Source organism: Tursiops truncatus, chromosome X (genome assembly GCF_011762595.2).
Source record: "Tursiops truncatus isolate mTurTru1 chromosome X, mTurTru1.mat.Y, whole genome shotgun sequence".
Lineage (NCBI taxonomy): Eukaryota > Metazoa > Chordata > Mammalia > Artiodactyla > Delphinidae > Tursiops > Tursiops truncatus.
In genome coordinates this window covers 52,015,825-52,043,061 of record NC_047055.1, presented here as the reverse complement: position 1 = coordinate 52,043,061, position 27,237 = coordinate 52,015,825, and the positions used below count along the sequence as shown (strand labels likewise).

At 37.6% G+C, this 27,237-nt stretch overlaps 1 protein-coding gene across 5 annotated transcripts in view; it reads left to right on the top strand.

Annotated features, from left to right (window-relative positions):
• The window catches only part of PCDH11X (protocadherin 11 X-linked), a 708,447-nt gene that overhangs the window by 294,017 nt on the left and 387,193 nt on the right, over nucleotides 1-27,237 (top strand). For 4 of the 5 annotated variants that reach the window (XM_073798964.1, XM_073798963.1, XM_073798962.1 and 1 more), the window contains exon 3: nucleotides 20,736-20,816. The exons of the other annotated variant lie outside the window; for it this stretch is intronic. In XM_073798964.1, coding sequence (XP_073655065.1) covers nucleotides 20,736-20,816 — 81 coding nt within the window. The remainder of the gene's footprint in view (nucleotides 1-20,735; nucleotides 20,817-27,237) is intronic. 5 annotated transcript variants of the gene reach the window in all.

Below are 27,237 nucleotides of genomic sequence, written 5' to 3'. Positions count from 1 at the left end.
TCATGGGCCCAGCCGCTCCGTGGCATGTGGGGTCTTCCCGGACCAGGGCATGAACCCGTGTCCCCTGCATCGGCAGGCGGACTCTCCACCACTGCGCCACCAGAAAAGCCCGTGGAAAAAGTATTTTAAAACAAAGGTTTACCACCACCCCTACGCTTTCTCTAACAATTTATAAAATCTTTGAAAATGTATAATTGTTGTCTCTGAATTATAAGTTTAGAATAGTTTTTAACGCTTTCATAGCCAGCTTTAAAGAATTTGAAACCATTTAAGAGATTAGCCCAGATGCTACTTACATAGTGTATTCTTGAGAATTTATGGTAACTTCAATGACAATAATTACTTTGAAAATGAGGACTAAATGAAATTTATAGAAGTGTGTGTGTATGCATGTGCATGTGTGTGCATGTGCATACTTGTGTCTTTATTTGGGTCTAGTTCTTGAAAAATAATCGGCAGCCATTTGTTTGAAATATCCGTGTCTACTATGAGGAGTAATTTCCAGCCATTCTCAGAGAGTTGAAAGCAAGAAATAATCTAGTGAATAAGAAAACATGAATTATTCTTTAAAGGTGTTAAACATAATTTACTGATATTTTCTGATAAGCGTTGATATTTAAAAGATGAAAGTTCAAATGATCTGGTGTTAAATAATCTGATGACAGCATAATCCTTCTACTGAATATTTGAGGCTCATTATTATGGAACATACCTTAATTGGCTTTCAGTAGGAACGTTGAAATATGAAAACACATACAGAGTTATAGTTCTGTGTATTACTTTTCTGGTCTTTTGTGTGCTAATAAGAATATGTATTTTTAATGTGTAGTAAACTTAAATTATGTAAAATTGAGAAAAATGTCTTCTCCTTCAAATAAAATTGATCAGCTTGGACTAAATATAAATTACCTGAGAAAAAAATACTTTATTTTTTTCCAGTAATGTCTGTGACAGGTACAATCTCTCCCAAGTGCCCTGGGGCAGGCCACCTCCTATAGATATGATCACTGGGTCTTTTTATCTAGATCTGGATGCTTGTCAGGATCAGAGCTCTTCAAAGAAACATTAAGAAAAAGCTTTTGCAATGTGAACATTTCAACATGTATGGATAATCTGTGTGAAAAGCATTGTTCTTCTATGGATGACCTCTTTGCACAGAGTGATAGCTTTATCCTTTTTCACATCATTATGTTTGCTGGGGGAAAATCCTGCTGTGCTACATCATAATAACATGTAATCTTCTTGCTCAGTTTAGCTGAGATTTAAGGAGACTCTTTTCATAGAAGCTGTTCTTTAAAGCCTGATCTATAATTTTGCAGAATCACCACAGCAGAAGAGCAAGAGGCTTCGTAAGAGAGATACAACCATTAAAACTCTTAAATGAAGATTAGTTTCAAGTTTTACAATCCGGTACCAAACCATCTGGCAAATCTCATGTCAGATTTTGTTAAACCTCTGAGCTTTCTAAGTGTTAATTCATCCCCCTTCTAAAACATTCCCCCTTCCCTAAACACATAAGCATACACTTGACTTGTTGATGATTAAGATAAAAGATCTAATTAAGTGCTCCAAGCTTGTTGATTTTTCCACCTGGTGATTTGTTACCCTTGAAGACAATTTCAAAATAGCTGTTTGCTTTTGGCAGAACCCTTGGAATCCTTATGGATAAATTAATATATTCCTCACAAATTACTCCCCTCTTTTTGTCACATTTTGCTTAGGGCTAACTACAACCAGAAAGAGGGTCGGCATATTCTTGTGCTGCCAAACTCGTTCTGAGGGACTCAGACAAGTCTGGAAAATAGTGGATATGCCAATGGAATAATCCAACACTGTTTTCCTTAGGCCCTCATCATTTTAGCTTTGATGATAGTGGTTATCCTAGAAAAAATAATCTTAAAATAACTTTTAGTTTATATTAACCTGTGTTAAATCTTTTCTACACCATTCCATCCACCACTATCAAATGTGTTCTTTACCTTTAGAAACCCATGTCTCTTAACACCAGTTTGCAAGTAAAAAGCAAAATAAACAAAGCAAAAAAAGATCCAAACAATAAAGACATAAGGTCATAGGACATAAGGTGTTCCAAATCCACAATGTACTATCTATACCAGAATGCTGATGAACATAGGTTTTCATACCATTTAAATTCTGACAAATGTGTCCCATTGGTCATGTGGAAAGGAAACATAGTAAATTGTGTATTCCTGGCCTAGCCTCATCTTCCAAAAATATGCTATAAATTTAGTCTGTGAGTTTATATGGGAACACTTTACTCTGAATAACTTATTAGGAAATTTTAAATTTGTCATATTTCTTCAAGCATGTAATGTATACAGTACTTTTAGGAGACAATATTTTAAGAAGACTTGAAAATTTTAAATGAAAACCAAATAACAAACTCCATCTTTAAATTTACTCAATCCAAACCCTCTCCTTCTTGCCACAATCCAAAAAAATTTCACTGAATTCTAAGCAAATTTACACACATTGTATAACATGTTAATAAGTCAATTCATTTAAAAGTCTTCAATAGTCAGTTTGGCTTTGTCTATCTTTAGGTATTCATAAATATGATTAATACTCGTTCTCAGATTTTGAAGATTTCGGGAAATCTCCAGTTCTGTAAACCAACGTGGTTTTTGGAATGCCAAGTAAATTCACAGATAATTTATTTTTATGTGACTAAAAGGAATTTATCTATAATCAAAAGCAGTTTCTCCCAATTAGGAGTTATGCAATAATTGGAAAAATAAGGAATAATTAAGGTCTACCTCTTCCCTGTTCCCTCAACCCTCAATCAACACATTCCTGTGCTATTTATTGTAGCACTTGGTAATTTTAATTTTTCAAATATACAAAAACCTTTTCTAAGTAATTGGAATTACTAATTTCAAAAATGTTGAGATGAAAAGAGAGAGAGAGAGGGAGGGAGAAAGAGAGAGAGAGAGAGAGAGAGAGAGAGAACCACACGGGGGATGGCTGTAGAAGGTTTCCACTTCATGTGATTAGGGTAGATATATCCATAACAGTTCAAGTGAACAGGATACTTATAAGGTGCCAGGCACTTTAGTAACTCAGTAAAATACAGTGATCCTAAGAGGCTCATATTATACTAATTTCCCAGATGATAAAACTGAGAGTCATCTTTAATTTGACAGAATTCGTAAACCTAGTAGATGTAGAGCCACATGCAGATTTCAAAGGCCCTGCCTTTTCCACTATTGCACTATAATGATGAGCAGATGTTAATTTTTTTTTTTTTTTCCGGTACGCGGGCCTCTCACCGCTGCGGCCTCTCCCGTTGCGGAGAACAGGCTCCGGACGCGCAGACCCAGCGGCCATGGCCCACGGGCCCAGCCGCTCCACAGCATGTAGGATCTTCCCGGACCGGGAGCACGAACCCATGTCCCCTGCATCGGCAGGTGGACTCCCAACCACTGCGCCACCAGGGAAGCCTGATGTTAATTTCTTTTAAACACTTATCTTTACCTCCTCAGATATTGCCTACCACTTTGCTAATTGTAAGACAGAAAAACACACAGAAGGACCTTAGGAAACATTAAGGAGTGTAGGAATTAACTAAGGGATTTTATTCCTATTTCAGGAACTTTCTGGAGTGTATTCACTGCCAATGAAAATTGTTCCACGTTACTTACTATAAAAATTAAAAGTTGACATATTGTCAACACTTTATTTTTTAACATCTTTATTGGAGTATGATTGCTTTACAATGGTGTGTTAGTTTCCGCTTTATAACAAAGTGAATCAGCTATACAAATACATATATCCCCACATCTCCTCCCTCTTGCATCTCCCTCCCAACCTCCCTGTGCCACCCCTCTAGCTGGGAGACTTTATATATATATATAACACATCTTTACTGGAGTATAATTGATTTACAATGGTATCCTACTTTCCGCTTTATAACAAAGTGAATCAGCTATACATATACATATATCCCCATATCTCCTCCCTCTTGCATCTCCCTCCCTCACACCCTCCCTATCCCACCCCTCTAGGTGGTCACAAAGCACCAAGCTGATCTCCCTGTGCTATGCGGATGCTTCCCACTAGCTATCAATTTTACGTTTGGTAGTATATATATGTCCATGCCACTCTCTCACTTTGTCACAGCTTACCCTTCCCCCTCCCTGTGTCCTCAACTCCATTCTCTAGTAGGTCTGCATCTTTATTCCCGTCTTGGCCCTAGGTTCTTCATGACCAATTTTTTTTTAGATTCCATATATGTGTGTGTGTGTGTGTGTGTGTGTGTGTGTGTTAGCATTTGGTATTTGTTTTTCAATTTCTGACTTACTTCACTCTGTATGACAGACTCTAGGTCCATCCACCTCATGACAAATAATTCAATTTTGTTTCTTTTTATGACTAATATTCCATTGTATATATGTGCCATATCTTCTTTGTCCATTCATCTGTCGATGGACACTCAGGTTGTTTCCATGTCCTGGCTACTGTAAATAGAGCTGCAATGAACTTTGAAGTACATGACTCTTTAAGAATTACAGTTTTCTCACGGTATATGTCCAGTAGTGGGATTGCTGGGTCGTATGGTAGTTCTATTTTTAGTTTCTTAGGGAACCTCAATACTGTTCTCCATAGTGGCTGTATCAATTTATATTCCCACCAACAGTGCAAGAGTGTTCCCATTTCTCCACACACTCTCCAGGATTTAGTGTTTGTAGATGTTTGGGTGATGGCCATTCTAACCGGTGTGAGATGATATCTCATTGTAGTTTTGATTTGCATTTCTCTAATGATTAGTGACGTTCAGCATTCTTTCATGTGTTTGTTGGCAATCTGTATATCTTCTCTGGAGAAATGTCTATCTAGGTCTTCTGCCCATTTTTGGATCGGGTTTTTTGTTTTTTTTGATATTGAGCTACATGAGCTGCTTGTATATTTTGGAGATTAATCCTTTGTCAGTTGCTTCATTTGCAAATATTTTCTCCCATTCTGAGAGTTGTCTTTTGTCTTGATATGGTATCCTTTGCTGTGCAAAGGCTTTTAAGTTTCATTAGGTCCCATTTGTTTATTTATGTTTTTATTTCCATTTCTCTAGGAAGTGGGTCAAAAAGGATCTTGCTGCGATTTATGTCATAGAGTGTTCTGCCTATGTTTTCCTCTAAGAGTTTGATAATTTCTGGCCTTACATTTAGGTCTTTAATCCATTTTGAGCTTATTTTTGTGTATGGTGTTAGGGAGTGATCTAGTCTCATACTTTTACTTGTACCTGTCCAGTTTTCCCAGCACCACTTATTGAAGAGGCTGTCCTTTCTCCACTGTACATTCCTGCCTCCTTTATCAAAGATAAGGTGACCATATGTGCATGGGTATATCTCTGGTCTTTCTATCCTGTTCCATTGATCTATCTTTCTGTTTTTGTGCCAGTACCATACTTTTTTTTTTTTAACATCTTTATTGGGGTATAATTGCTTTTCAATGGTGTGTTAGTTTCTGCTTTATAACAAAGTGAATCAGTTATACATATACATATGTTCCCATATCTCTTCCCTCTTGCGTCACCCTCCCTCCCACCCTCGCTATCCCACCCCTCCAGGCAGTCACAAAGCACCGAGTTGATCTCCCTGTGCTATGTGGCTGCTTCCCACTAGCTATCTACCTTACATTTGGTAGTGTATATATGTCCATGCCTCTCTCTCACTTTGTCGCAGCTCACCCTTCCCCCTCCCCATATCGTCAAGTCCGTTCTCTAGTAGGTCTGTGTCTTTATTCCTGTCTTAACCCTAGGTTCTTCATGACATTTTTTTTCTTAAATTCTATATATATGTGTTAGCATACGGTATTTGTCTTTTACTTTCTGACTTACTTCACTCTGTATGACAGACTCTAGGTCTATCCACCTCATTACAAATAGCTCAATTTCGTTTCATTTTATGGCTGAGTAATATTCCATTGAATATATGTGCCACATCTTCTTTATCCATTCATCCGATGATGGACACTTAGGATGTTTCCATCTCTGGGCTATTGTAAGTAGAGCTGCAATGAACATTTTGGTACATGACTCTTTGAATTATGGTTTTCTCAGGGTATATGCCCAGTAGTGGGATTGCTGGGTCATATGGTAGTTCTATTTGTAGATTTTTTTTTTTTGAAAATGGGCTATTTTTTTTTTCTTTGCAGTACACGGGCCTCTTGCTGTTGTGGCTTCTCCCGTTGTGGAGCAATAGGCTCCATGTGCAGGCTCAACGGCCATGGCTCACGGGCCCAGCTGCTCTGCGGCACGTGGGGTCTTCCCAAACCAGGGCACGAACCCATGTCCCCTGCATTGGCAGGTGGACTCTCAACCACTGTGCCACCAGGGAAGACTGCTATCTGTAGTTTTTAAAAGAACCTCCATACTGTTCTCCATAGTGGCTGTACCGATTCACTTTCCCACCAGCAGTGCAAGAGTGTTGCCTTTTCTCCACACCCTATCCAGCATTTGTTGTTTCTAGATTTTTTGATGATGGCCATTCTGACTGGTGTGAGATGGTATCTCATTGTAGTTTTGATTTGCATTTCTCTAATGATTAATGATGTTGAGCATTTTTCATGTGTTTGTTGGCAGTCTGTATATCTTCTTTGGAGAAATGTTTATTTAGGTCTTCTGCCCATTTTTGGATTGGATTGTTTGTTTTCTTGTTACTGAGCTGCATGAGCTGCTTGTAAATTTTGGAAATTAAATCTTTGTCAGTTGCTTTATTTGCAAATGTTTTCTCCCATTCTGAGGGTTGTCTTCTGATCTTGTTTATGGTTTCCTTTGCTGTGCAAAAGCTTTGAAGTTTCATTAGGTCCCATTTGTTTATTTTTGTTTTTATTTCCATTTCTCTAGGAAGTGGGTCAAAATGGATCTTGCTGTGATTTATGTCATAGAGTGTTCTGTCTATATTTTCCTCTAAGAGTTTGATAGTTTCTGGCGTTACATTTAGGTCTTAATCCATTTTGAGCTTATTTTTGCGTATGGTGTTAGGGAGTGATCTAATCTCATACTTTTACATGTGCCTGTCCAGTTTTCCCACCACCATTTATTGAAGAGGCTGTTCTTTCCCCACTGTACATTCCTGCCTCCTTTATCAAAGATAAGGTGACCATATGTGCGTGGGTTTATCTCTGGGCTTTCTATCCTGTTCCATTGATCTATCTTTCTGTTTTTGTGCCAGTACAATACTGTCTTGATTACTGTAGCTTTGTAGTATAGTCTGAAGCCAGGGAGCCTGATTCCTCCAGCTCTGTTTTTCTTTCTCAAGATTGCTTTGGCTATTCAGGGTCTTTTGTGTTTCCATACAAATTGTGATATTTTTTGGTCTAGTTCTGTAAAAAATGCCAGTGGTAGTTTGATAGGGATTGCAATGAATCTGTAGATTGCTTTGGGTAGTAGAGCCATTTTCACAATGCTGATTCTTCCAACCCCAAAACATGGTATATCTCTCCATGTATTTGTATCATCTTTAATTTCTATCATCAGTGTTTTATAGTTTTCTGCATACAGGTCTTTTGTCTCCTTAGGTAGGTTTTTTCCTAGATATTTTATTCTTTTTGTTGCAATGGTAAATGGGAGTGTTTTCTTGATTTTACTTTCAGATTTTTCGTCATTAGTGTATAGGAATGCCAGAGAATTCTGTGCATTAATTTTGTATCCTGCTACTTTACCAAATTCATTGATTAGCTCTAGTAGTTTTCTGATAGCATCTTTAGGATTCTCTATGTATAGAATCATGTTAGCTGCAAACAGTGACAGCTTTACTTCTTCTTTTCCGATTTGGATTTCTTTTACTTCCTTTTCTTCTCTGATTGCTATGGCTAAAACCTCCAGAACTATGTTGAGTAAGAATGGTGAGACTGGGCAACCTTGTCTTGTTCCTGATCTTATTGGAAATGCTTTCAGTTTTTCACCATTGAGGATGATGTTGGCTGTGGGTTTGTCATATATGGCCTTTTTTCTTTTGTGGAAAGTTCCCTCTATGCCTACTTTTTGCAGTGTTTTTATCATAAATGGGTGTTGAATTTTTTCAGAAGCTTTCTCTGCATCTATTGAGGTGATCATATGTTTTTTCTCCTTCAATTTTTTAATATGGTGTATCAAGTTGATTGATTTGCGTATATTGAAAAATCCTTGCCTTCCTGGGATAAACCCCACTTGATCATGGTGTATGATCCTTTTAATGTGCTGTTGGATTCTGTTTGCTAGTATTTTGTTAAGGATTTTTGCATCTATGCTTATCAGTGATATTGGCCTGTAGTTTCCTTTCTTTGTGACATCCTTGTCTGGCTTTTGTACCAGGGTGATGGTGGCCTCGTAGAAGAGTTTGGGGTGTTCCTCCATCTGCTATATTTTGGAAGAGTTTGAGAAGGATAGGTGTTAGCTCTTCTCTAAATGTTTGATAGAATTTGCCTGTGAAGCCACCTTGTCCTGGGCTTTTGTTTGTTGGAAGATTTTTAATCACAGTTTCAATTTCTGTGCTTTTGAATGGTCTGTTCATATTTTCTATTTCTTCCTGATTCAGTCTTGGCAGGTTGTGCCTTTGTAAGAATTTTTCCATTTCTTCCAGGTTGTCCATTTTATTGGCATAGAGTTGCTTGTAGTAATCTCTCATGATCTTTTGTATTTCTGCAGTGTCAGTTGTTACTTCTCCTTTTTCATTTCTAATTCTATTGATGTGAGTCTTCTCCTTTTTTTCTTGATGAGTGTGGCTAATGGTTTAACAATTTTATCTTCTCAAAGAACCAGCTTTTAGTTTTTTTGATCTTTGCTATCATTACCTTCATGTCTTTTTCATTTATTTCTGATCTGATATTTATGATATTTTTCCTTCTGCTAACTTTGGGTTTGTTTTTTTTTTTGTTCTTCTTTCTCTAATTGCTTTAGGCGCAAGGTTAGGTTGTTTATTCGAGATGTTTCCTGTTTATTAAGGTAGGATTGTATTACTATAAATTTCCCTCTTAGAACTGCTTTTGCTACATCCCATAGGTTTTGGGTCGTCGTGTCTCCATGGTCATTTGTTTCTATGTATTTTTTGATTTCCTCTTTGATTTCTTCAGTGACCACTTCGTTATTTAGTAGTGTATTGTTTAGCCACCATGTGTTTGTATTTTTTACAGATCTTTTCCTGTAATTGCTATCTAGTCTCACAGCATTGTGGTTGGAAAAGATACTTGATACAATTTCAATTTTCTTAATCTTACCAAGGCTTGATTTATGACCCAAGATATGATCTATCCTGGAGAATGTTCCATGAGCACTTGAGCAAAATGTGTATTCTGTTGTTTTTGGATGGAATTTCCTATAAATATCAATTAAGTCCTCTTGTTTAATGTATCATTTAAAGCTTGTGTTTCTTTAATTATTTTCATTTTGGATGATCTGTCCATTGGTGAAAGTGAAATATTAAAGTCCCCTGCTATGAATGTGTTACTTTCAATTTCCCCTTTTATAGCAGTTAGTATTTGCCTTATGTATTGAGGTGTTCCTATGTTGAGTGCATAAATATTTACAATTGTTATATCTTCTTCTTGGATTGATCCCTTGATCATTATGTAGTGTCCTTCTTTGTCTCTTGCAGTAGTCTCTGTTTTAAAGTCTGTTTTGTCTGATATGAGAATTGCTACTCCAGCTTTCTTTTGATTTCCATTTGCGTGGAATATCTTTTTCCATCCCCTCATTTTCAGTCTGTATGTGTCCCTAGGCCTGAATTGGGTCTCTTGTAGACAGCATATATACGGGTCTTGTTTTTGTATCCATTCAGCCAGTCTATGTCTTTTGGTTGGAGCATTTAATCCATTTACATTTAAGGTAATTATCGATATGTATGTTCCTATTGCCATTTTCTTAATTGTTTTGGGTTTGTTCTTGTAGGTCTTTTCCTTCTCTTGTGTTTCCTGCCTATAGAAGTTCCTTTAGCATTTGTTGTAAAGCTTGTTTGGTGGTGCTGAGTTCTCTTAGCTTTTGCTTGTCTCCAAAAGTTTTAATTTCTCCATCAAATCTGAATGAGATACTTGCTGGATAGAGTAATCATGGTTGTAGGTTTTTCCCTTTCAACACTTTAAATATGTCCTGCCAGTCCCTTCCAGCTTGCAGAGTTTCCACTGAAATATCAGCTGTTAACGTTATGGGGATTCCCACGTATGTTATTTGTTGTTTTTCCCTTGCTGCTTATATTTTTTTCCTTTTTTTAAAATTTTTGATACTTTGATTAATATGTGTCTTAGAGTGTTTCTCCTTGGATTTATCCTATAAGGCACTCTCTGTGCTTCCAGGACTTGATTAACTATTTCCTATTTCCTTTCTCATATTAGGGAAGTTTTCAACTATAATCTCTTCATATATTTTCTCAGTCCCTTTCTTTTTCTCTTCTTCCTCTGGGACCCCTATAATTTGAATGTTGGTGCATTTAATATTGTCCCAGAGGTCACTGAGACTCCTCACTTCTTTTCATTCTGTTTTCTTTATTCTGCTCTGCAGTAGTTATTTCCACTCTTGTATCTTCAAGGTCACTTATCCGTTCTTCTGCCTCAGTTATTCTGCTATTGATTCCTTCTAGAGAATTTTTAATTTCATTTATTGTGTTGTTCATCATTGTTTGTTTGCTCTTTAGTTCTTCTAGTTCCTTGTTAAACATTTCTTGTATTTTCTCCATTCTATTTCCAAGATTTTGGATCATCTTTACTATCATTATTCTGAATTCTCTTTCAGGTAGACTGCCTACTTCCTCTTCATTTGTTTGGTTTGGTTGGTTTTTACCTTGCTCCTTCATCTGCTGTGCATTTCTCTTTCTTCTCATTTTGCTTAACTTACTGTGTTTGGAGTCTCCTTTTCAAAGGTTGCAAGTTCTTAGTTCCCGTTGTTTTTGGTGTCTGCCCCCAGTGGCTAAGGTTGGTTTAGTGGGTTGGGTAGGCCTCCTGGTGGAGGGGATAGTGCCTGTGTTCTGGTGGATGAGGCTGGATCTTGTCTTTCTGGTGGGTAGGTCCATGTCTGGTGGTGTGTTTTGGGGTGTCTGTGACCTTATTATGATTTTAGGCAGCCTCTCTGCTAATGGGTGGGGTTGTGTTCCTGTCTTGCTAGTTGTGTGGCATAGGGTGTCCAACACTGTTGCTTGCTGGTCGTTAGGTTTAGCTGGGTCTTAGCATTGAGATGGAGATATCTGGGAGATTTTTGCCATTTGATGTTACGTGGAGCTGGAAGGTCTCTTGTGGACCAATGTCCTGAACTTGGCTCTCCCACCTCAGAGGTACAGCCCTGATGCCTGGCCAGAGCGTCAAGGGCCTGTTATCCACACGGCTCATAATAAAAAGGAGAAAAAAGCAAAGAAAGATCGAAAAAGGTAAAATAAAATAAAATGAAATAAAATATAATTATTAAAAAATTAAAAATTAATTTAAAATAAGGAAAGAAGAGAGCAACCAAATCAAAAAAAAAAAAAAAAAACAAATCCAACAATAACAAGTGCTAAAAACTATACTAAAAAAAAAGAAAAAAGAAAAAGAAAAGACAGAACGCTAAGACAAATGGTTAAAGCAAAGCTATACAGACAAAATCACACACAGAAGCATATGCATACACACTCACAAAAAGAGAAAAAGGGAAAAAGTATATATATGGTTGCTCCCAAAGTCCATCTCCTCAATTTGGGATGATTTGTTGTCTATTCAGGTATTCCACAGATGCAGCGTACATTAAATTGATTGTGGAAATTTAATCTGCTGCTCCTGAGGCTGCGGGGATATATTTCCCTTTCTCTTTTTTGTTTGCTCAGCTCCAGGTGTTCAGCTTTGGATTTGGCCCCTCCTCTTCGTGTAGGTCGCCTGAGGGCGTCTGTTCTTTGCTCAGACAGGACGGGGTTAAAGGAGCACCTGATTCGGGGGCTCTGGCTCATTCAGGCCGGGGGTGAGGGTGGGGTATGGATGCGGGGCGAGCCTGCGGCGGCAGAGGACAGCATGGCATGACGTTGCACCAGCCTGAGGCACGCTGTGTGTTCTCCCGGGGAAGTTGTCCCTGGATCACGGGACCCTGGCAGTGGCGGGCTGCACAGGTTCCTGGGAGGGGACGTGTGGATAGTGACCTGTGGTTGCTCACAGGCTTCTTGTTGGCTGCAGTGGCAGCCTTAGCATCTCATGCCCATCTCTGGGGTCCGCACTGTTAGCCGCGGCTCGCGCCCGTCTCTGGAGCTCCTTTAAGCAGCCCTCTTAATCCCCTCTCCTCGCGCACCAGGAAACAAAGAGGGAAGAAAAATCTCTTGCCTCTTTGGCAGTTCCAAAGCTTTTCCCGGACTCCCTCCCAGCTAGCTGTGGTGCACTAGCCACCTTCAGGCTGTGTTCATGCAGCCAACCCCAGTCCTCTCCCTGGGATCCACCGAAGCTGGAGCCTCAGCTCCCAGCCCTACCCGCCCTGGAGGGTGAGCAGACAAGTCTCTCGGGCTGGTGAGTACTGGTTGGCACCGAACCTCTGTGCGGGAATCTCTCTGCTTTGTCTTCTGCACCCCTGTTGCTGCACTCTCCTCCGTGGCTCTAAAGCTCCCCCCTCCACCACCCGCATCCGCCCATGAAGACGCTTCCTAGTGTGTGGAAACCTTTCCTCCTTCACAGCTCCCTCCCACTGGTGCAGGTCCCATCCCTATTCTTTTGTCTCTGTTTTTTCTTTTTACTTTTGCACTACCCAGGTACGTGTGGAGTTTCTTGCCTTTTGGGAGGTCTGAGGTCTTCTGCCAGCATTCAGTAGGTGTTCTCTAGGAGTTGTTCCATGTGTAGATGTATTTCTGTTGTATTTGTGGGGAAGAAGGTGATCTCCACGTCTTACTCTTCTGCCATCTTGAAGCTCCCCTCTGCCAACACTTTTAACACAAAATCCTTCAAGTAAATATATCGTGGGCAAAAATAAGGATAAAATTTCACTTTGTATTTGTAAATGTTTGCCATAGTTTTGATGGATATTATTCCCATAGTAAGGATTTGGATTTCTTTTAAGGAATTAAATGAGAATGAGGGAAAAGTTTTATAAATATTATCACTAGAAGCATCACCCGCATACTTACCTGTCTTTAGGCATATATCATTGTGGTAGATATTACATAAGACTCTCCAAAAATGTCTTATATGCTAGTTTGAGAAGACTTTTTCCCTAACCTGTCAATGTGTCTAATATATGGCAATAAAATAACAAAAATCTATCAGTTAAATTCACTTGTAGTCTTTGGTAGCTAAAATAAAAAGATGATTGTGACAACTTAGAATGTCACATTTCTGCAAAATCTGAGATTCTTGGGTTTCTTACCATTACCAAGAAAATGGAAGCATACTTACCTTCCTAGTGGGAAACCTGCAACCTTTGAGAAAGAAATGTAATTGCTGAATCACTGAAGCTCCTCTGGATTCTCATTTTGCTAGATTTTGAAACAATAATGTAATGTTGAGACTAGTCAGAAATATCATGATCTTATTCTAACTATGATTTTCTTACCATTAGATTTAGGTGGTAATAAATATTCCCAAAAGGGAGAATAAAGGATGCATTCTGCATTTCACCCTAAAAGAATCACAGAATCAGTCTGGGTTTGCCTGACCCAGTAGTTTGGGGATTAGTCAGGTTAAGGTATGCAGTTAATATGTTAAGTCCCTGAATCTCAAATTCTGTGCGACACTGTCAGGAAAACATTTGGGAAGAACATTTAGAAGGCCTTGCCATATTTAGAAGTTTCAATCTAATTATCTTGCTTCATAAGCCTTTTTTGTGAGGCAGTCACAGTTGGAGAAGTGAATTTTATTCTTGTAGGTCACCTATTATTTTTTTAAAAAACTAAACCCTTTGGCCACTGAAAATATTTTCCAATTTATCACAAAAACTATATCACTGTGTATATTTTGGGCTATAATTCACATTTCTGTGAATGGAAATTTGGTTGAAAATTTCCTTACTTCTTGCCTGAGACAAAAAATTAGGGGAGATTTAATGCAGTTTTGGACATTTACTCTGAATTAGTGCTCCTTATTAGCCAGACTCTTCCCACATTCATAGATAAAGTCATTCAAACAGACTATAGACAACTTTTTAAGGCATAAAATTTCTGGATTCTGAAAGGTGAAATAAGATAAATGAACGTTTTATTTTTCTTTCGTGTATGACTATTTCATTAGATCAACAGGGCATCACTGGTGAAATATTAGTGTCTAACGGATTTAATACATTTTTAAATAAAGTTGAATTCCCTTCCAATGTCTAAACTATGAACTAGTAATATCTGATAGATAAGAAGAGCCAATATCTATCCATCCTCTTGGAAGTATTATTATTTAATTTTTAGCAATAATAACAGTGACACTTCTCACAACTCTTTACGATCAACAGTAAGATGTACTTCTCACTTTTCACTATTGAGCACTGTCTTAATATGAACTGGATTAAAATGAGGTTTAAATCTGTAAAGACGGTGATTATTATAAAGCACTTTACTCTTTACTTGACAGCTTGACATCTGATTCCATAAAAGGGAAGATACATTTTGGTTCAGTATGTGGTGCATGTAAAGATACAGAAACATAGATCTGCATCTTATCTTTCAGAAGTCAATGATGAACCATATTTTGTTTTATTAAAAAGGTCAAGCATAGATTTTTTGAGCACTAATATTTCCTAGAACTGCCATTTCTCTCATTTGTATTATAGTTAATCCTCAGCAGTTCTGTATATTGGAGCTATTTTATTAGACCATTTCTTACTTATTAGTATTAAAACTATGGGGTTTGGTGGAAGGGAGAAGAGTAATGGAAAGAACATTGTTAGGGGTGGGAGTATTATTTCACCTTTAAATTGTTATTTTTGTGTGCAATATAATTCAATAAACTTTTCCTAATATTTGAATATTGAAGCATATTATACAATAGAGATATTTAATTGTCAAAGTTAAATGGACAAGATACATCCACATAGCTTTAAGCATTTAACCACCTAATATACTATCCCTAATTAATTTAATGGACATTTGAATGTTGTCAGGCAGGAAAAATTTTACTCTGTCCTTCTAAGTTCTTCTGGCTGTTCTAAGAGTTAAAATGACTTGAGACAGATTAACAGGAGAAAATCAAAACAAAAATTTAATAACATATATACATGGGAGACGTCCCAGAAAACTGGATAACTCACCAAAATGGCTGAAACTCTCATCTGTGGTACGCGGGCCTCTCACTGCTGTGGCCTCTCCCATTGCAGAGCACAGGCTCCGGATGCGCAGGCTCAGCGGCCATGGCTCAGGGGCCCAGCCACTCCGCGGCATGTGGGATCTTCCCGGACCGGGGCACGAACCCATGTTCCCTGCATGGGTAGGCGAACCCTCAACCACTGCGCCACCAGGGAAGCCTTGAAATGCTCATCTTAAATACCATCTTCAACTATAGACAAAGAAGGATGTTGGGGGTAGTGGTTTGGGTCTTTGATGCTGAGGAAGGCAATTGACATGGAGATGGAAAAGCAAATGTTTGGTAAACAAATTTTGCTGGGGCAAGCAGGGAGGATGGGACACAGAGTGGACTCTGATCTCTAGGCCCTGCTGAGTTTCCTCCACCTCACCAAGCTTATATTCTTTGAAAATATCTCTGGTGATAGCTCTATTCTGGGAATAGGCCCTTCATCTAAATGCTTTTAGGCAGTTAAGGGGGAAGGAACAAGAAAAATTTCCTGATCTTTCTGTTTCTTAGAAATTACCAGACCAAATTAATCCTCATGTCAAAAAGATAAGTTTTGGGGTGGCAAATTTTGCTACCCTACAATGTGGCATGATACGTTTGACAGACTGACACACAGACAGACATAAAACTGCTCACAATTGACAGAAAATTTTAAAATCAGATTCTTAAACTGTGCATAGGAAATGCAACTCTAGTAGACTTGGTCTAAAAAATAAGGTTAAATCTGAGACCTGAGCACAAATCTGCTTAGAAACTATTGTAGCACAGGACACTTTACTCAAATACATTTGAGAATTTCATCTTTGCTTAGTGTATAACTATAAAATCACCAGCTGACTTTGCAAGTCCATCAGGAGTATGTGCTTAATTCACTTTCTCATACATCTGTCCCATCTTTCAGTTACATCTTCAGTCATATAGACCACAACCTGGATTTCCCTACCTTAGACCATATTGCTCTCTCTGCCAAAAAAAGTCTTCTCTTCACCCTCTGCATCTAGAGTCTACCAGACTTTACTTATTTCATAGACTTGGTCATTAATTACAGTTATTAGTTTGTCTTTTCTTTTCCTCTAGATCAGAAGTCAGCAAACTTTTTCTGTAAAGGGCCAGAGTAGTGTTGCTGAAACCTGACCTCTGTCACACCAAACTGAATCTTGGAGACAGAGTTTGGGGTGAAGTAGCAAAGAATAGCTTTATTGCTTTGCCAGGTGAAGCAGGCCACAGTAAGCTAATGCCCTGAAAACTATGTGTCCCAACCCATGGGGGCTTGTGAGGAGTTTTATAGTAATGGTTCAAGGGAGGCAGGGTTGCTGATAAGGATCAGGGTGCATGCAGGGCTTGCATTCCTTCAATCCAGGGATCATCTGGTATCACCGTGGTCTTGTGATGGGCTTCTGTGGTTCTTGAAGTTATCAAACTGTGACCTTTTCTCTGGAATGAAGAATGCTTCATCAAGTAGTTAACATCTTCCATTTGGTGAGGGTTTTAGTTCTGCAGAAGAGCTCAAAGATATTGTTATGTACATCCCTTGAGGAGGTAACAGGACCCTGCCCCAAAGCTGCACTATCATTTCTTGACTGCTCCTCCCTTGTCTCCCAATCCTCTCCCTTCCCTGGTTAACAACTGTTTGAACCTGCCCTTTGGAACTAGGGATGGTCATGGAACCTGAATGAAGCTTATTTCCTACAAACAAGAAACAGGGGAGGCAGAAAGGCTTTTGTGCCCAGGAGCCCCACAGGGTCCTGCTCAGTTTCAGTAGGTTTTATATATAACAAAAGAGAAACCAAATTCCCCCAAAATTTCAATTGATGATATTCAAACCATCAAATGTAATAATAATGAGTACAATGTTTTATGTAATAGAGGACTACTAATGAAATGAATGGTCTTGTATATCTGATCTCAGAAAATGTCTTTTCACACAGATAGGTACTGCCCAATACTGATATCAATCCACAAGCATATAGATTTAACTCAACATATCTATCCTTGGAAGGCATGTGAAGAGCTCTATTAGATTCTTTTCTTCATATCTGCCATTTAGCATGCCATTACATTGAAGATTAATCATTTCTAATTGACAGATAAAAGCTCCTCAATTCCATATTTATTGCAACCTATTGAAAATTTGAGTTTGTGCACAAATGGAAATTCTGCTTCTTGTTTTAACTTCTACAGGGCTGGAGTGTATAAAGTAACTTACCATTACTTGTGGCTCAAACAATTTTAGTTGTCATCAGAGTGACTTTACTGCAGTATAAATTTTGCATATAAGCACTCTTTTACCTTACAATTTTAGGTTGATTTATCAAACGTTATCAAGTTTTCAACAAAAACTAATTGCCAGAGTGATTCAGCATTCAATAATAGTGTTCAAGGGTACTTCTCATTCAGCAAAATTTCCGTCTTGGCTCTGAGCTCAAAAATAAACCTTTGCCACTTATAAGCCATCCAACTGCTTGTATGGTAAGGCAAGTCAGGATATTCAACTTGCAATTTTGACAAAAGTTCACAGAATGACAATGGTTCCATTAGCAATAGCGAATGAAGTTCACTATTGAGACTCCTAGTTCAATAACACATGATAGACTCAAATATTTTGCACAAAGTACCTGCTGATGTATAATACAATAAACAGCCATAGGTTTTGAACACCTTATGTTTTCCAAAGCATTGTATATTTGTCCAGCTAAACTTTTTTTCTGTGCAACATATATTTCACTCACCATTAGTTGTAACACACCTTAACAGATCCCACATCAGGTTTTACTGAATTAGTGTTTTGTCAAATTCTTTGAAAATATTCTTACCTGTTCTGTTCCACACAGACAATTCATTCATAGAGGCTAATTTTTCAGTCTCTTCAAACTTGGTATTGCTTCCTCAAGCAAGTAACAGCAATTAAGCATTGTTGGTAACATCTGTTAACTCACAAAGGAAAAACACTCCATACCATTTTCCCTTTTTTTAAAAAAAATTACCGTTGCTGTTGCTCTCAATGTCCTCAACTTTTTGAGTAACTGTACTTGGTGAAACGCTAATAGTCTTAAGTTTGTTTTCTCTAGATGTATTTCTTTGCTTGCTGTAAGCAAACCCTGTTTAATAACTCACCATCAGTGAGTAGTTCTCTCTGCTTGGCTAACAAATTAGCTTTTCAGAAACTTACTTTTGTCACTCATTTTCATTTATTTTTGTGATGAAATTCTGCTATGATGAGACCTTTCATTTTAATTTTCGAATTCTTCTAACTGTTGCTTTCCTGTGAGTTGGAATATTGTGATGAGTGCTTAGTCTGTAATATTAACGTGTATTGCATTCTTTTTGTCACAGGTATAGTGTCATTGCAGAATAAACACAATTTGCCATTTAAATGATAACAAAATAATTCTTGCTCAACTGGGCCTTAAAAATGTGATGTTCCACATCTGACTGTCTCTCTTTTTTTTTTTAATTTTATTTTATTATTTTATTTTTTGCTGCATTGGGTCTACGCTGCTGTGCGAGGACTTTCTCTAGTTGCGGCAAGCATGGGCTACTCTTTGTTGCAGTGCATGGGCTTCTCACTGCGGTAACTTCTCCTGCTGCAGGGCATGGGCTCTAGGCGCGCGGGCTTCAGTAGTTGTGGCATGCGGGCTCCAGAGCGCAGGCTCAGCAGCTGTGGCACATGGATCCAGGTGCTCTGCGGCACGTGGGATCCTCCCGGACCAGGGATTGAACCCGTGTCCCCTGCATTGGCAGGTGGATTCTTAACCACTGCTCCACCAGGGAAGCCCTAACTGTCTCTTCTTTTTTTTTTTTTTTTTTTTTTTTTTTGCGGTACACGGGCCTCTCACTGCTGTGGCCTCTCCCGTTGCGGAGCACAGGCTCCGGGCGTGCAGGCTCAGCAGCCATGGCTCACGGGCCCAGCCGCTCCGCGGCATGTGGGATCTTCCCGGACCGGGGCACGAACCCGTGTCCCCTGCATCGGCAGGCAGACTCTCACCCACTGTGCCACCAGGGAAGCCCCTCTTCTTTTCTTGATTTGACATAATGGGCATGCAGGAATAATAAAAATATAAAAAATAAACTGTCATGGTAAGGCAATAGGAATGGGGCACTTAAAACTGTGTGGGAGGAAAAATAATTTTTCCTCCACCCTTTCAGATTCTTGGCTGAGACCCTCCCCCCAGCCTCGTAATAAAAGACAGATTAACAGGAGAAAAACGAACAAGTTTAATACCATGTATCCCTCCTGTATATGTGAGAGATACCCAGGAAATCTGAGTAACTATCTGAAATTGCCCAAGCCATCACCTTAAATACCATCTTCAGATAAAGGCAAAAGAAGATGTTGGGGGCAGGGGAGCCAGTTATGGGAGGCTATGAGGAAAAGCACAATAATCAAGGGTAAGATTGTTGTGCAGATTTAAGTCTGTTGCCTACTTCACTGAAAAATGTTTTAGAGATTTAGTCATCCTTCACTTCCTGGTACAGAGAGGGAGACACACTTACAAATGGAGATTTCCCTTATAAATGTAAATATCCTTTACAAAAGGGTAACTTTTCTTGGTTTTCAGAGCTTTTCTTATGTCTGCTGTTTCATAAAAATAATCAGCCTAAAATAATCCTTATGCCAGAAATATTTTGGGGTGGCAAATATGCTCTCCTTCAAAACCCTGTCAAGTAATAATTACATAACTCTAATTGGTAGTACACCAAACATCAGTATGAAGTCTTGAGAGTGTGACATAAGGTCTCTGTCACTGTTACTCTGTTCTGCTATTATAGCCCATGAGATTCCAACAGTCACTGAACTTGGTTTTCTTAGCTTCCTTGAAAAATTTCTCCCTTGGCTAGATAAAAGGATAACTTTTTAACCAAACCCTTTCCCCCATATACTAAAATCACATACATAGAAATGTGTAGAGTATACATTCAATATTTTTTAAAACAGAGAATATACTCTCTGTCCTGAAGAAAATAAAATGGATATAGACATCATCTTTTCAAAATCTTGATAATTATTCTGGGTTGGTATGCTAGTATCTCTATATTGGTTCATAAGCTTTTTGGCATTTATAACAACTGTTAAATATCTTTATATGATAGATAGCAAATTTGTGATGTGGTGGCATGCACAGGATAGATTTTAATTTCAGACACTGTAAATTTGCAAATACAAGCTGTTGAAGCCATTGAGTTGTAAAAGTATTGGACTGAAAGTCTCTCCAACTTAAATTTCAGCCATTTAAATGTTTTAAACTGCCCTCCACAATTGCACTCAAATGTTTAATGGAACTCTTAAATGTAACACTGGGTTATAAGCTCCATCGGAAAAGGAATTTCTTTTTTTTTTTTTTTTTGTCTCTTGTTTATTCCCAGTACCTAGAGGTGTGCCTATCACATTGTAAGTCCTCAATAACTACAATGTCTAGAAAGAGATATTTACCCAGGCACTATTTTACTTACCTGTGTTTGATGCATGTGTGCATTGTACTATGTTTTCCACATTTAACAAACAAAAATACTTCTATTTTGTTCCCCTTGTAAAGCCAATGAAGGAGGTTATACGATCTCGCACACCCATGAAAGAGACAACTACTGTGGAAATCTGGACTCATCCCCAACCACAGGTATGAAAGGAAACACTTGATATTTCCCTTTACTTGATTTTTATGAATGTATAAAAACCATTCTTTTTTAAATTTTTAATTTTTTTTATTTTTTAACATTTTTATTGGAATATAATTGCTTTACAATGGTGTGTTAGTTTCTGCTTTATAACAAAGTGAATCAGTTATACATATACATATGCTCCCACACCTCTTCCCTCTTGCATCTCCCTCCCTCCCACCCTCCATATCCCACCTCTCTAGGTGGTCCCAAACCACCGAGCTCATCTCCCTGTGCTATGTGGCTGCTTCCCACTAGCTATCTATTTTACGTTTGGTAGTGTATATATGTCCATGCTACTCTCTCACTTTGTCCCAGCTTACTCTTCCCCCTCCCCATATGCTCAAGTCCATTCTCTAGTAGGTCTGTGTCTTTATTCCTGTGTTACCCCTAGGTTCTTCATGACCTTTTTTTCTTTTCCTTAGATTCCATATATATGTGTTAGCATATGGTATTTGTTTTTCTCTTTCTGAATTACATCACTCAGTATGACAGACTCTAGGTCAATCCACCTCACTACAAATATCTCAATTTCATTTCTTTTTATGGCTGAGTAATATTCCATTGTATATATGTGCCACATCTTCTTTATCCATTCATCCGATGAAGGGCACTAAGGTTGCTTCCATGTCCTGGCTATTGTAAATAGAGCTGCAATGAACATTTTGGTACATGACTCTTTTTGAATTATGGTTTTCTCAGGGTATATGCCCAGTAGTGGCATTGCTGGGTCGTATGGTAGTTCTATTTTTAGTTTTTTTAAGGAACGCCCATACTCTTCTCCATAGTGGCTATATCAATTTACATTCCCACCAACAGTGCAAGAGTGTTCCCTTTTCTCCACACCCTCTCCAGCATTTATTGTTTCTAGATTTTTTGATGATGGCCAATCTGACCAGTGTGAGATGATATCTCATTATAGTTTTGATTTGCATTTCTCTAATGATTAATGATGTTGAGCATTCTTTCATTTCTTTGTTGGCAATCTGTATATCTTCATTGGAGAAATGTCTATTTAGGTCTTCTGCCCATTTTTGGATTGGGTTGTTTGTTTTTTCGCTATTGAACTACATGAGCTGCTTGTAAATCTTGGAGATTAATCCTTTTTTGCTTCAAATGCAAAATATTTTCTCCCATTCTGAGGGTTGTCTTTTGGTCTTGTTTATGGGTTCCTTTGCTGTGCAAAAGTTTTGAAGTTTCATTAGGTCCCATTTGTTTATTTTTGTTTTTATTTCCATTTCTCTAGGAGGTGGGTCAAAAAGGATCTTGCTGTAATTTATGTCATAGAGTGTTCTGCCTATGTTTTCCTCTAAGAGTTTGATAGTTTCTGGCCTTACATTTAGGTCTTTAATCCATTCTGAGTTTATTTTTGTGTATGGTGTTAGGGAGTGTTCTAAGTTCATACTTTTACATGTACCTGTCCAGTTTTCCCAGCACCACTTATCGAAGAGGCTGTCTTTTCTCCACTGTATATTCTTGCCTCCTTTATCAAAGATAAGGTGACCTGATATATGTGTGTGGATATCTCTCTGGGCTTTCTATCCTGTTCCATTGATCTATCTTTCTGTTTTTGTGCCAGTACAATACTGTCTTGATTACTGTAGCTTTGTAGTATAGTCTGAAGTCAGGGAGCCTGCTTCCTCCAGCTCCACTTTTCGTTCTCAAGATTGCTTTGGCTATTCGGGGTCTTTTGTGTTTCCATACAAATTGTGAATTTTTTTCTAGTTCTGTGAAAAATACCAGTGCTAGTTTGATAGAGATTGCATTGAATCTGTAGATTGCTTTGGGTAGTAGAGTCATTTTCACAATGTTGATTCTTCCAATCCAAGAACATGGTATATCTCTCCATCTATTTGTATCATCTTTAATTTCTTTCATCAGTGTCTTATAATTTTCTGCATACAGGTCTTTTGTCTCCTTACGTAGGTTTATTCCTAGATATTTTATTCTTTTTGTTGCAATGGTAAATGGGAGTGTTTCCTTAATTTCACTTTCAGATTTTTCATCATTAGTGTATAGGAATGCAAGAGATTTCTGTGCATTAATTTTGTATCCTGCTACTTTATCAAATTCATTCATTAGCTCTAGTAGTTTTCTGGTAGCATCTTTATGATTCTCTATGTATAGTATCATGTCATCTGCAAACAGTGACAGCTTTACTTTTTCTTTTCTGATTTGGATTTGTTTTATTTCTTTTTCTTCTCTGATTGCTGTAGTTAAAACTTCCAAAACTATGTTGAATAAGAGTGGTGAGAGTAGGCAACCTTGTCTCATTCCTGATCTTAGTGGAAATGGTTTCAGTTTTTCACCATTGAGGACGAAGTTGGCTGTGGGTTTGTCATATATGGCCTTTATTATGTTGAGGAAAGTTTTTCTATGCCTACTTTCTGCAGGGTTTTATCGTAAATGGGTGCTGAATTTTGTCGAAAGCTTTCTCTTCCTCTATTGAGATGATCATATGGTTTTTCTCTTTCAATTTGTTAATATGGTGTATCATGTTGATTGATTTGCGTATATTGAAAAATCCTTGCCTTCCTGGGATAAACCCCACTTGATCATGGTGTATGATCCTTTTAATGTGCTGTTGGATTCTGTTTGCTAGTATTTTGTTGAGGATTTTTGCATCTATGTTCATCAGTGATATTGGCCTGTAATTTTCTTTCTTTGTGACATCGTAGTCTGGTTTAGGTATCAGGTGATGGTGGCCTCATAGAATGAGTTTGGGAGTGTTCCTCCCTCTGCTATATTTTGGAAGAGTTAAAAAACATTCTTAAGATGTATTTCTCAATATGTATTCCATGAAGTTTCTTTAGGTGATTTTATGCTTGACTCTAGTGTGAAAATATGACAGTAAATACGTATTTCTCCCTAGTGTAGTTTGATAATAATATTGGAGGTAGTTTATTTTTTGCATAAGGTAAAAGTATTCTTCAAAATGCCTCTTCTAAATGGTTATCTATTCCACTGATGTTTGTCTAATCATGAGGTCGTGGAGTGAAAAAAAATTGAGAACTGCTGTTTTACAATATGACTTAAATTTAAGGTTTAGCATAATATAGGACAATTTGATTTTACGCTAATCAGGCAAATTTTAGTAAGACTTCCCTGAAAGAAACCAGTTTGAATTTTAAAGGAAATTATGTTATAAAGTATTCTTAAAGAATCCACTTTTTCTCATTTCAATCAGGACAGCTCAAAATGTGACTAACAAATCCAACCTAATTTGTTTTCTTCAGAGGCCATAAGGGGAATTTAAAAATGAAGTGAGGAGACCAATCTAAACATTTGTTGGCCATTTATTTTTCTGTGGCTGGTTTACTTACTGTTTTCCATAACATAGAGGTCCTGAATTTGACCCCTTGGGTGCCACGTTAATAACCAGAAATTATCGGCTATCCAGTTATTTTCAAATGTCATTTATTTGTTACAAAGGATATAAATTTTAAAAATGTAGATACATCAATGCATGTCTAGAGTATTAGAAAAACAACCCAAATGGAGTGAGAAGAGAATCACATTGCTTATCCTTTGTTATTTGACGAGTGCTTCTGAAATTCATGGAAATCATGTGTTCTATAATAATAACATCCTACAATATTTTACAGTGTTAATTTATGCTCTTTAGGAAGAGTTACATAATTAATACATGCCCTGTGGAAAGAAATGGTTAATTAAATAAAGGTTCATTGCAACCCAGGAGCTGTCCAAATTGTGACTAGCTTTAAATTACTCAAGTCCGAATTCACGAAGTTTTGCCAAATTTCAAACTGACTTTCTGGTCTTGCACCTCTGATTCAGTCTCAAGAAAATTGGTGAGGATGTAGAATACACGATGATAGAATCCACATCTATATCCTTGATTAAGAGGCTATACAGTCTTCAGAATAGCTGTTTTGAGGAAAAGTACACAATTTTAAAATGTGTACTTTAAGGTCCAAAGATTTGAACTACTAATGTGACAAGAGATAGGACTAGGATAAATAGTTAGATGACAGATGAAATTAGACATTGTTATAGCACTGTTCCTCTATGAATAAGACATTGCTCTATGAGCAATATTTTTTACCTAGCCAGTTACTCCTGGTTGTATTCTACTAAAAGGAGTGCAATATAAGTAATTCTACTAATTTCTTGCTGATTACTGATTCTCTTGTTTGTTTACGAACTTAAAATCTTGTTGGAGACACAATTATTTCTTTTTTAAAAACATTTTTATTGGAGTATAATTGCTTTACAATGTTGTGTTAGTTTCTGCTGTATAACAAAGTGGATCAGCTATATGTATACATATATCCCCATATCCCCTCCCTCTTGCGTCTCCCTCCCACCCTCCCTGCCCCACCCCTCTAGGTGGTCACAAAGCACTGAACTGGTTTCCCTGTAGTGGGTTCATTTTGCTTGAGGTTCTTTTATTAGGTAAATCTTTTAGATATCTGAGAGCCTTGATTGTCCTTACTGCCTGAGACTTCAATTGAAATTTAAGATGTGTCATAGAGTGGTGGATTGCACTGCATAGAATTATCATGAATATGATACAGATAGGGACTTTCCAACCTTGTTTTTGGTAAACATTGTGCTTGCCTCTGAAAAATTTAAAGAAAATATGTGTTTTATGAATAAACTTTTATGGTTCCTTATATTTAGCAAGATATTCAATACTCATTTGTTGGATTTCGAAAGCAACAATCTAAAAATAGAAACTACTGAAACTAGAGTGTAACCTGACAATTAAATTATTTCTATTCCTCCATTGAAATCTTTAAACTCTTTGATTATCCCTCCCTCTACCATTCAGATGACAATTAAAGTCATGATACAGATGGTGACTTGGAGGGTTTATTTCTTTTAAATGAGCAAATACTACAATGGTGTCCCATAAAGCAGAATGGTTCTTAGCTGTAAAAGCCAACTGTTCAACTAATTAAAGTAACTTGTGAACCATGAAATAGGTCAACTTATTCTTTGACCAAAGAAAATCAAAATGAAAGTGTCCATTTCCTTACAAGAAATACCCTTGTAAGTCCATTTCCTTTAGCGGTTTTCTTAGAATCTTTAGAAAATATGTGTACAACTGGGGTGCATGTCTTGAAGTTCCAAGTTAGATTTTTTAAAATTAACGTGATTTTTAAATAACATTGGAAAAGGAATCAAATCACGCATAGCAGCTTTTCAATGTGAGGTGGACAGCAATGGGGTCATAAACATTCACTGTAGCTAACGTCCTAGCATCTGTGTAGTATTAGGGGAAATAGAGAGCTACTCGGAAATGGCTGTTGACCAGCTTTTCACATGCTGTTTACATATGCCAGTTCATGTGAAATTCTTATTTTTTGGTAATGCAGCATTCTATAATAACTCGATCTTTTCCCCTTGCATAATAAATTCTCCGCCCCCAATCACCTTCCCTGCCTTTGATTCTTAGTAATTACAATGCTCTGTATGCTAGCAAGTCTAAAACTGAATAACATTCTGTCAAAATCTTGAAACAAAATAAAACTAGTATATCTGGGGGGAGTCTTTCTGTGACTTTCTATGACTTTCAATTACAATGGCCTTGTTTGTGAAACAATTCTGAAGACAGTCTGATTATGAATATAGACATTAACTTGGCTGCCACTGTACTTCATTAAATCCAGATGTATTGTGATCATGACTTATATTCATTGAGAAATAAATAGCTTAGGACAGTAGTATCAGGCAACTGCTATAGAATATATGAGTGGAGAATGGACCCACTGCTTGACATTAACTCCCCAAACCTTAACACCCACAGCTAGTGACTTATGTCTCCTACAAAGAACACAGTTCACCTCTGGCACAGAAAGTAAATGAAATAGTGCAAACACTATGAAGGGATACAAGAGAAATAAGAAATGTAGAGCAAATTTTTACTTTGGAAAGATGACAGAAGTCATATGTGGCAATGGAATTTATTTCTTTTATTTAACAAAACCTATATAAACTTACTACATATCAGGTGGTCTTTTAAGCAATTAAAACATTAACTCATTGAATTCTTATTACAAACTTATAACTATTATTAAACCTATTATTGTTATCATTAACCCTATTTTGTAGATGAGGAAGTTGGGGCACCAAGAGATGATGGCAAGTACCAAAGACAGGATGCAGACTCCCTGGGTCTGGCTCTAAAGCTCATCTTTGTAACAACTGCTTAATAATTTCTCACCACGAATGAACAGCAATAATGGAAGGTGGTCCCTGGGACAAGAAATATTTTAAAAGGAGTCTCTTTCTAGTGTTAAACTAACATAATTTTCTATTCAGCTAGAACACCTGCTTGTATTTGCGTATGATAAAGGAAGATGACCTTGTTATGATGCTGGAATGAAAATAAAAGAACAATAAGACGTGTGGATC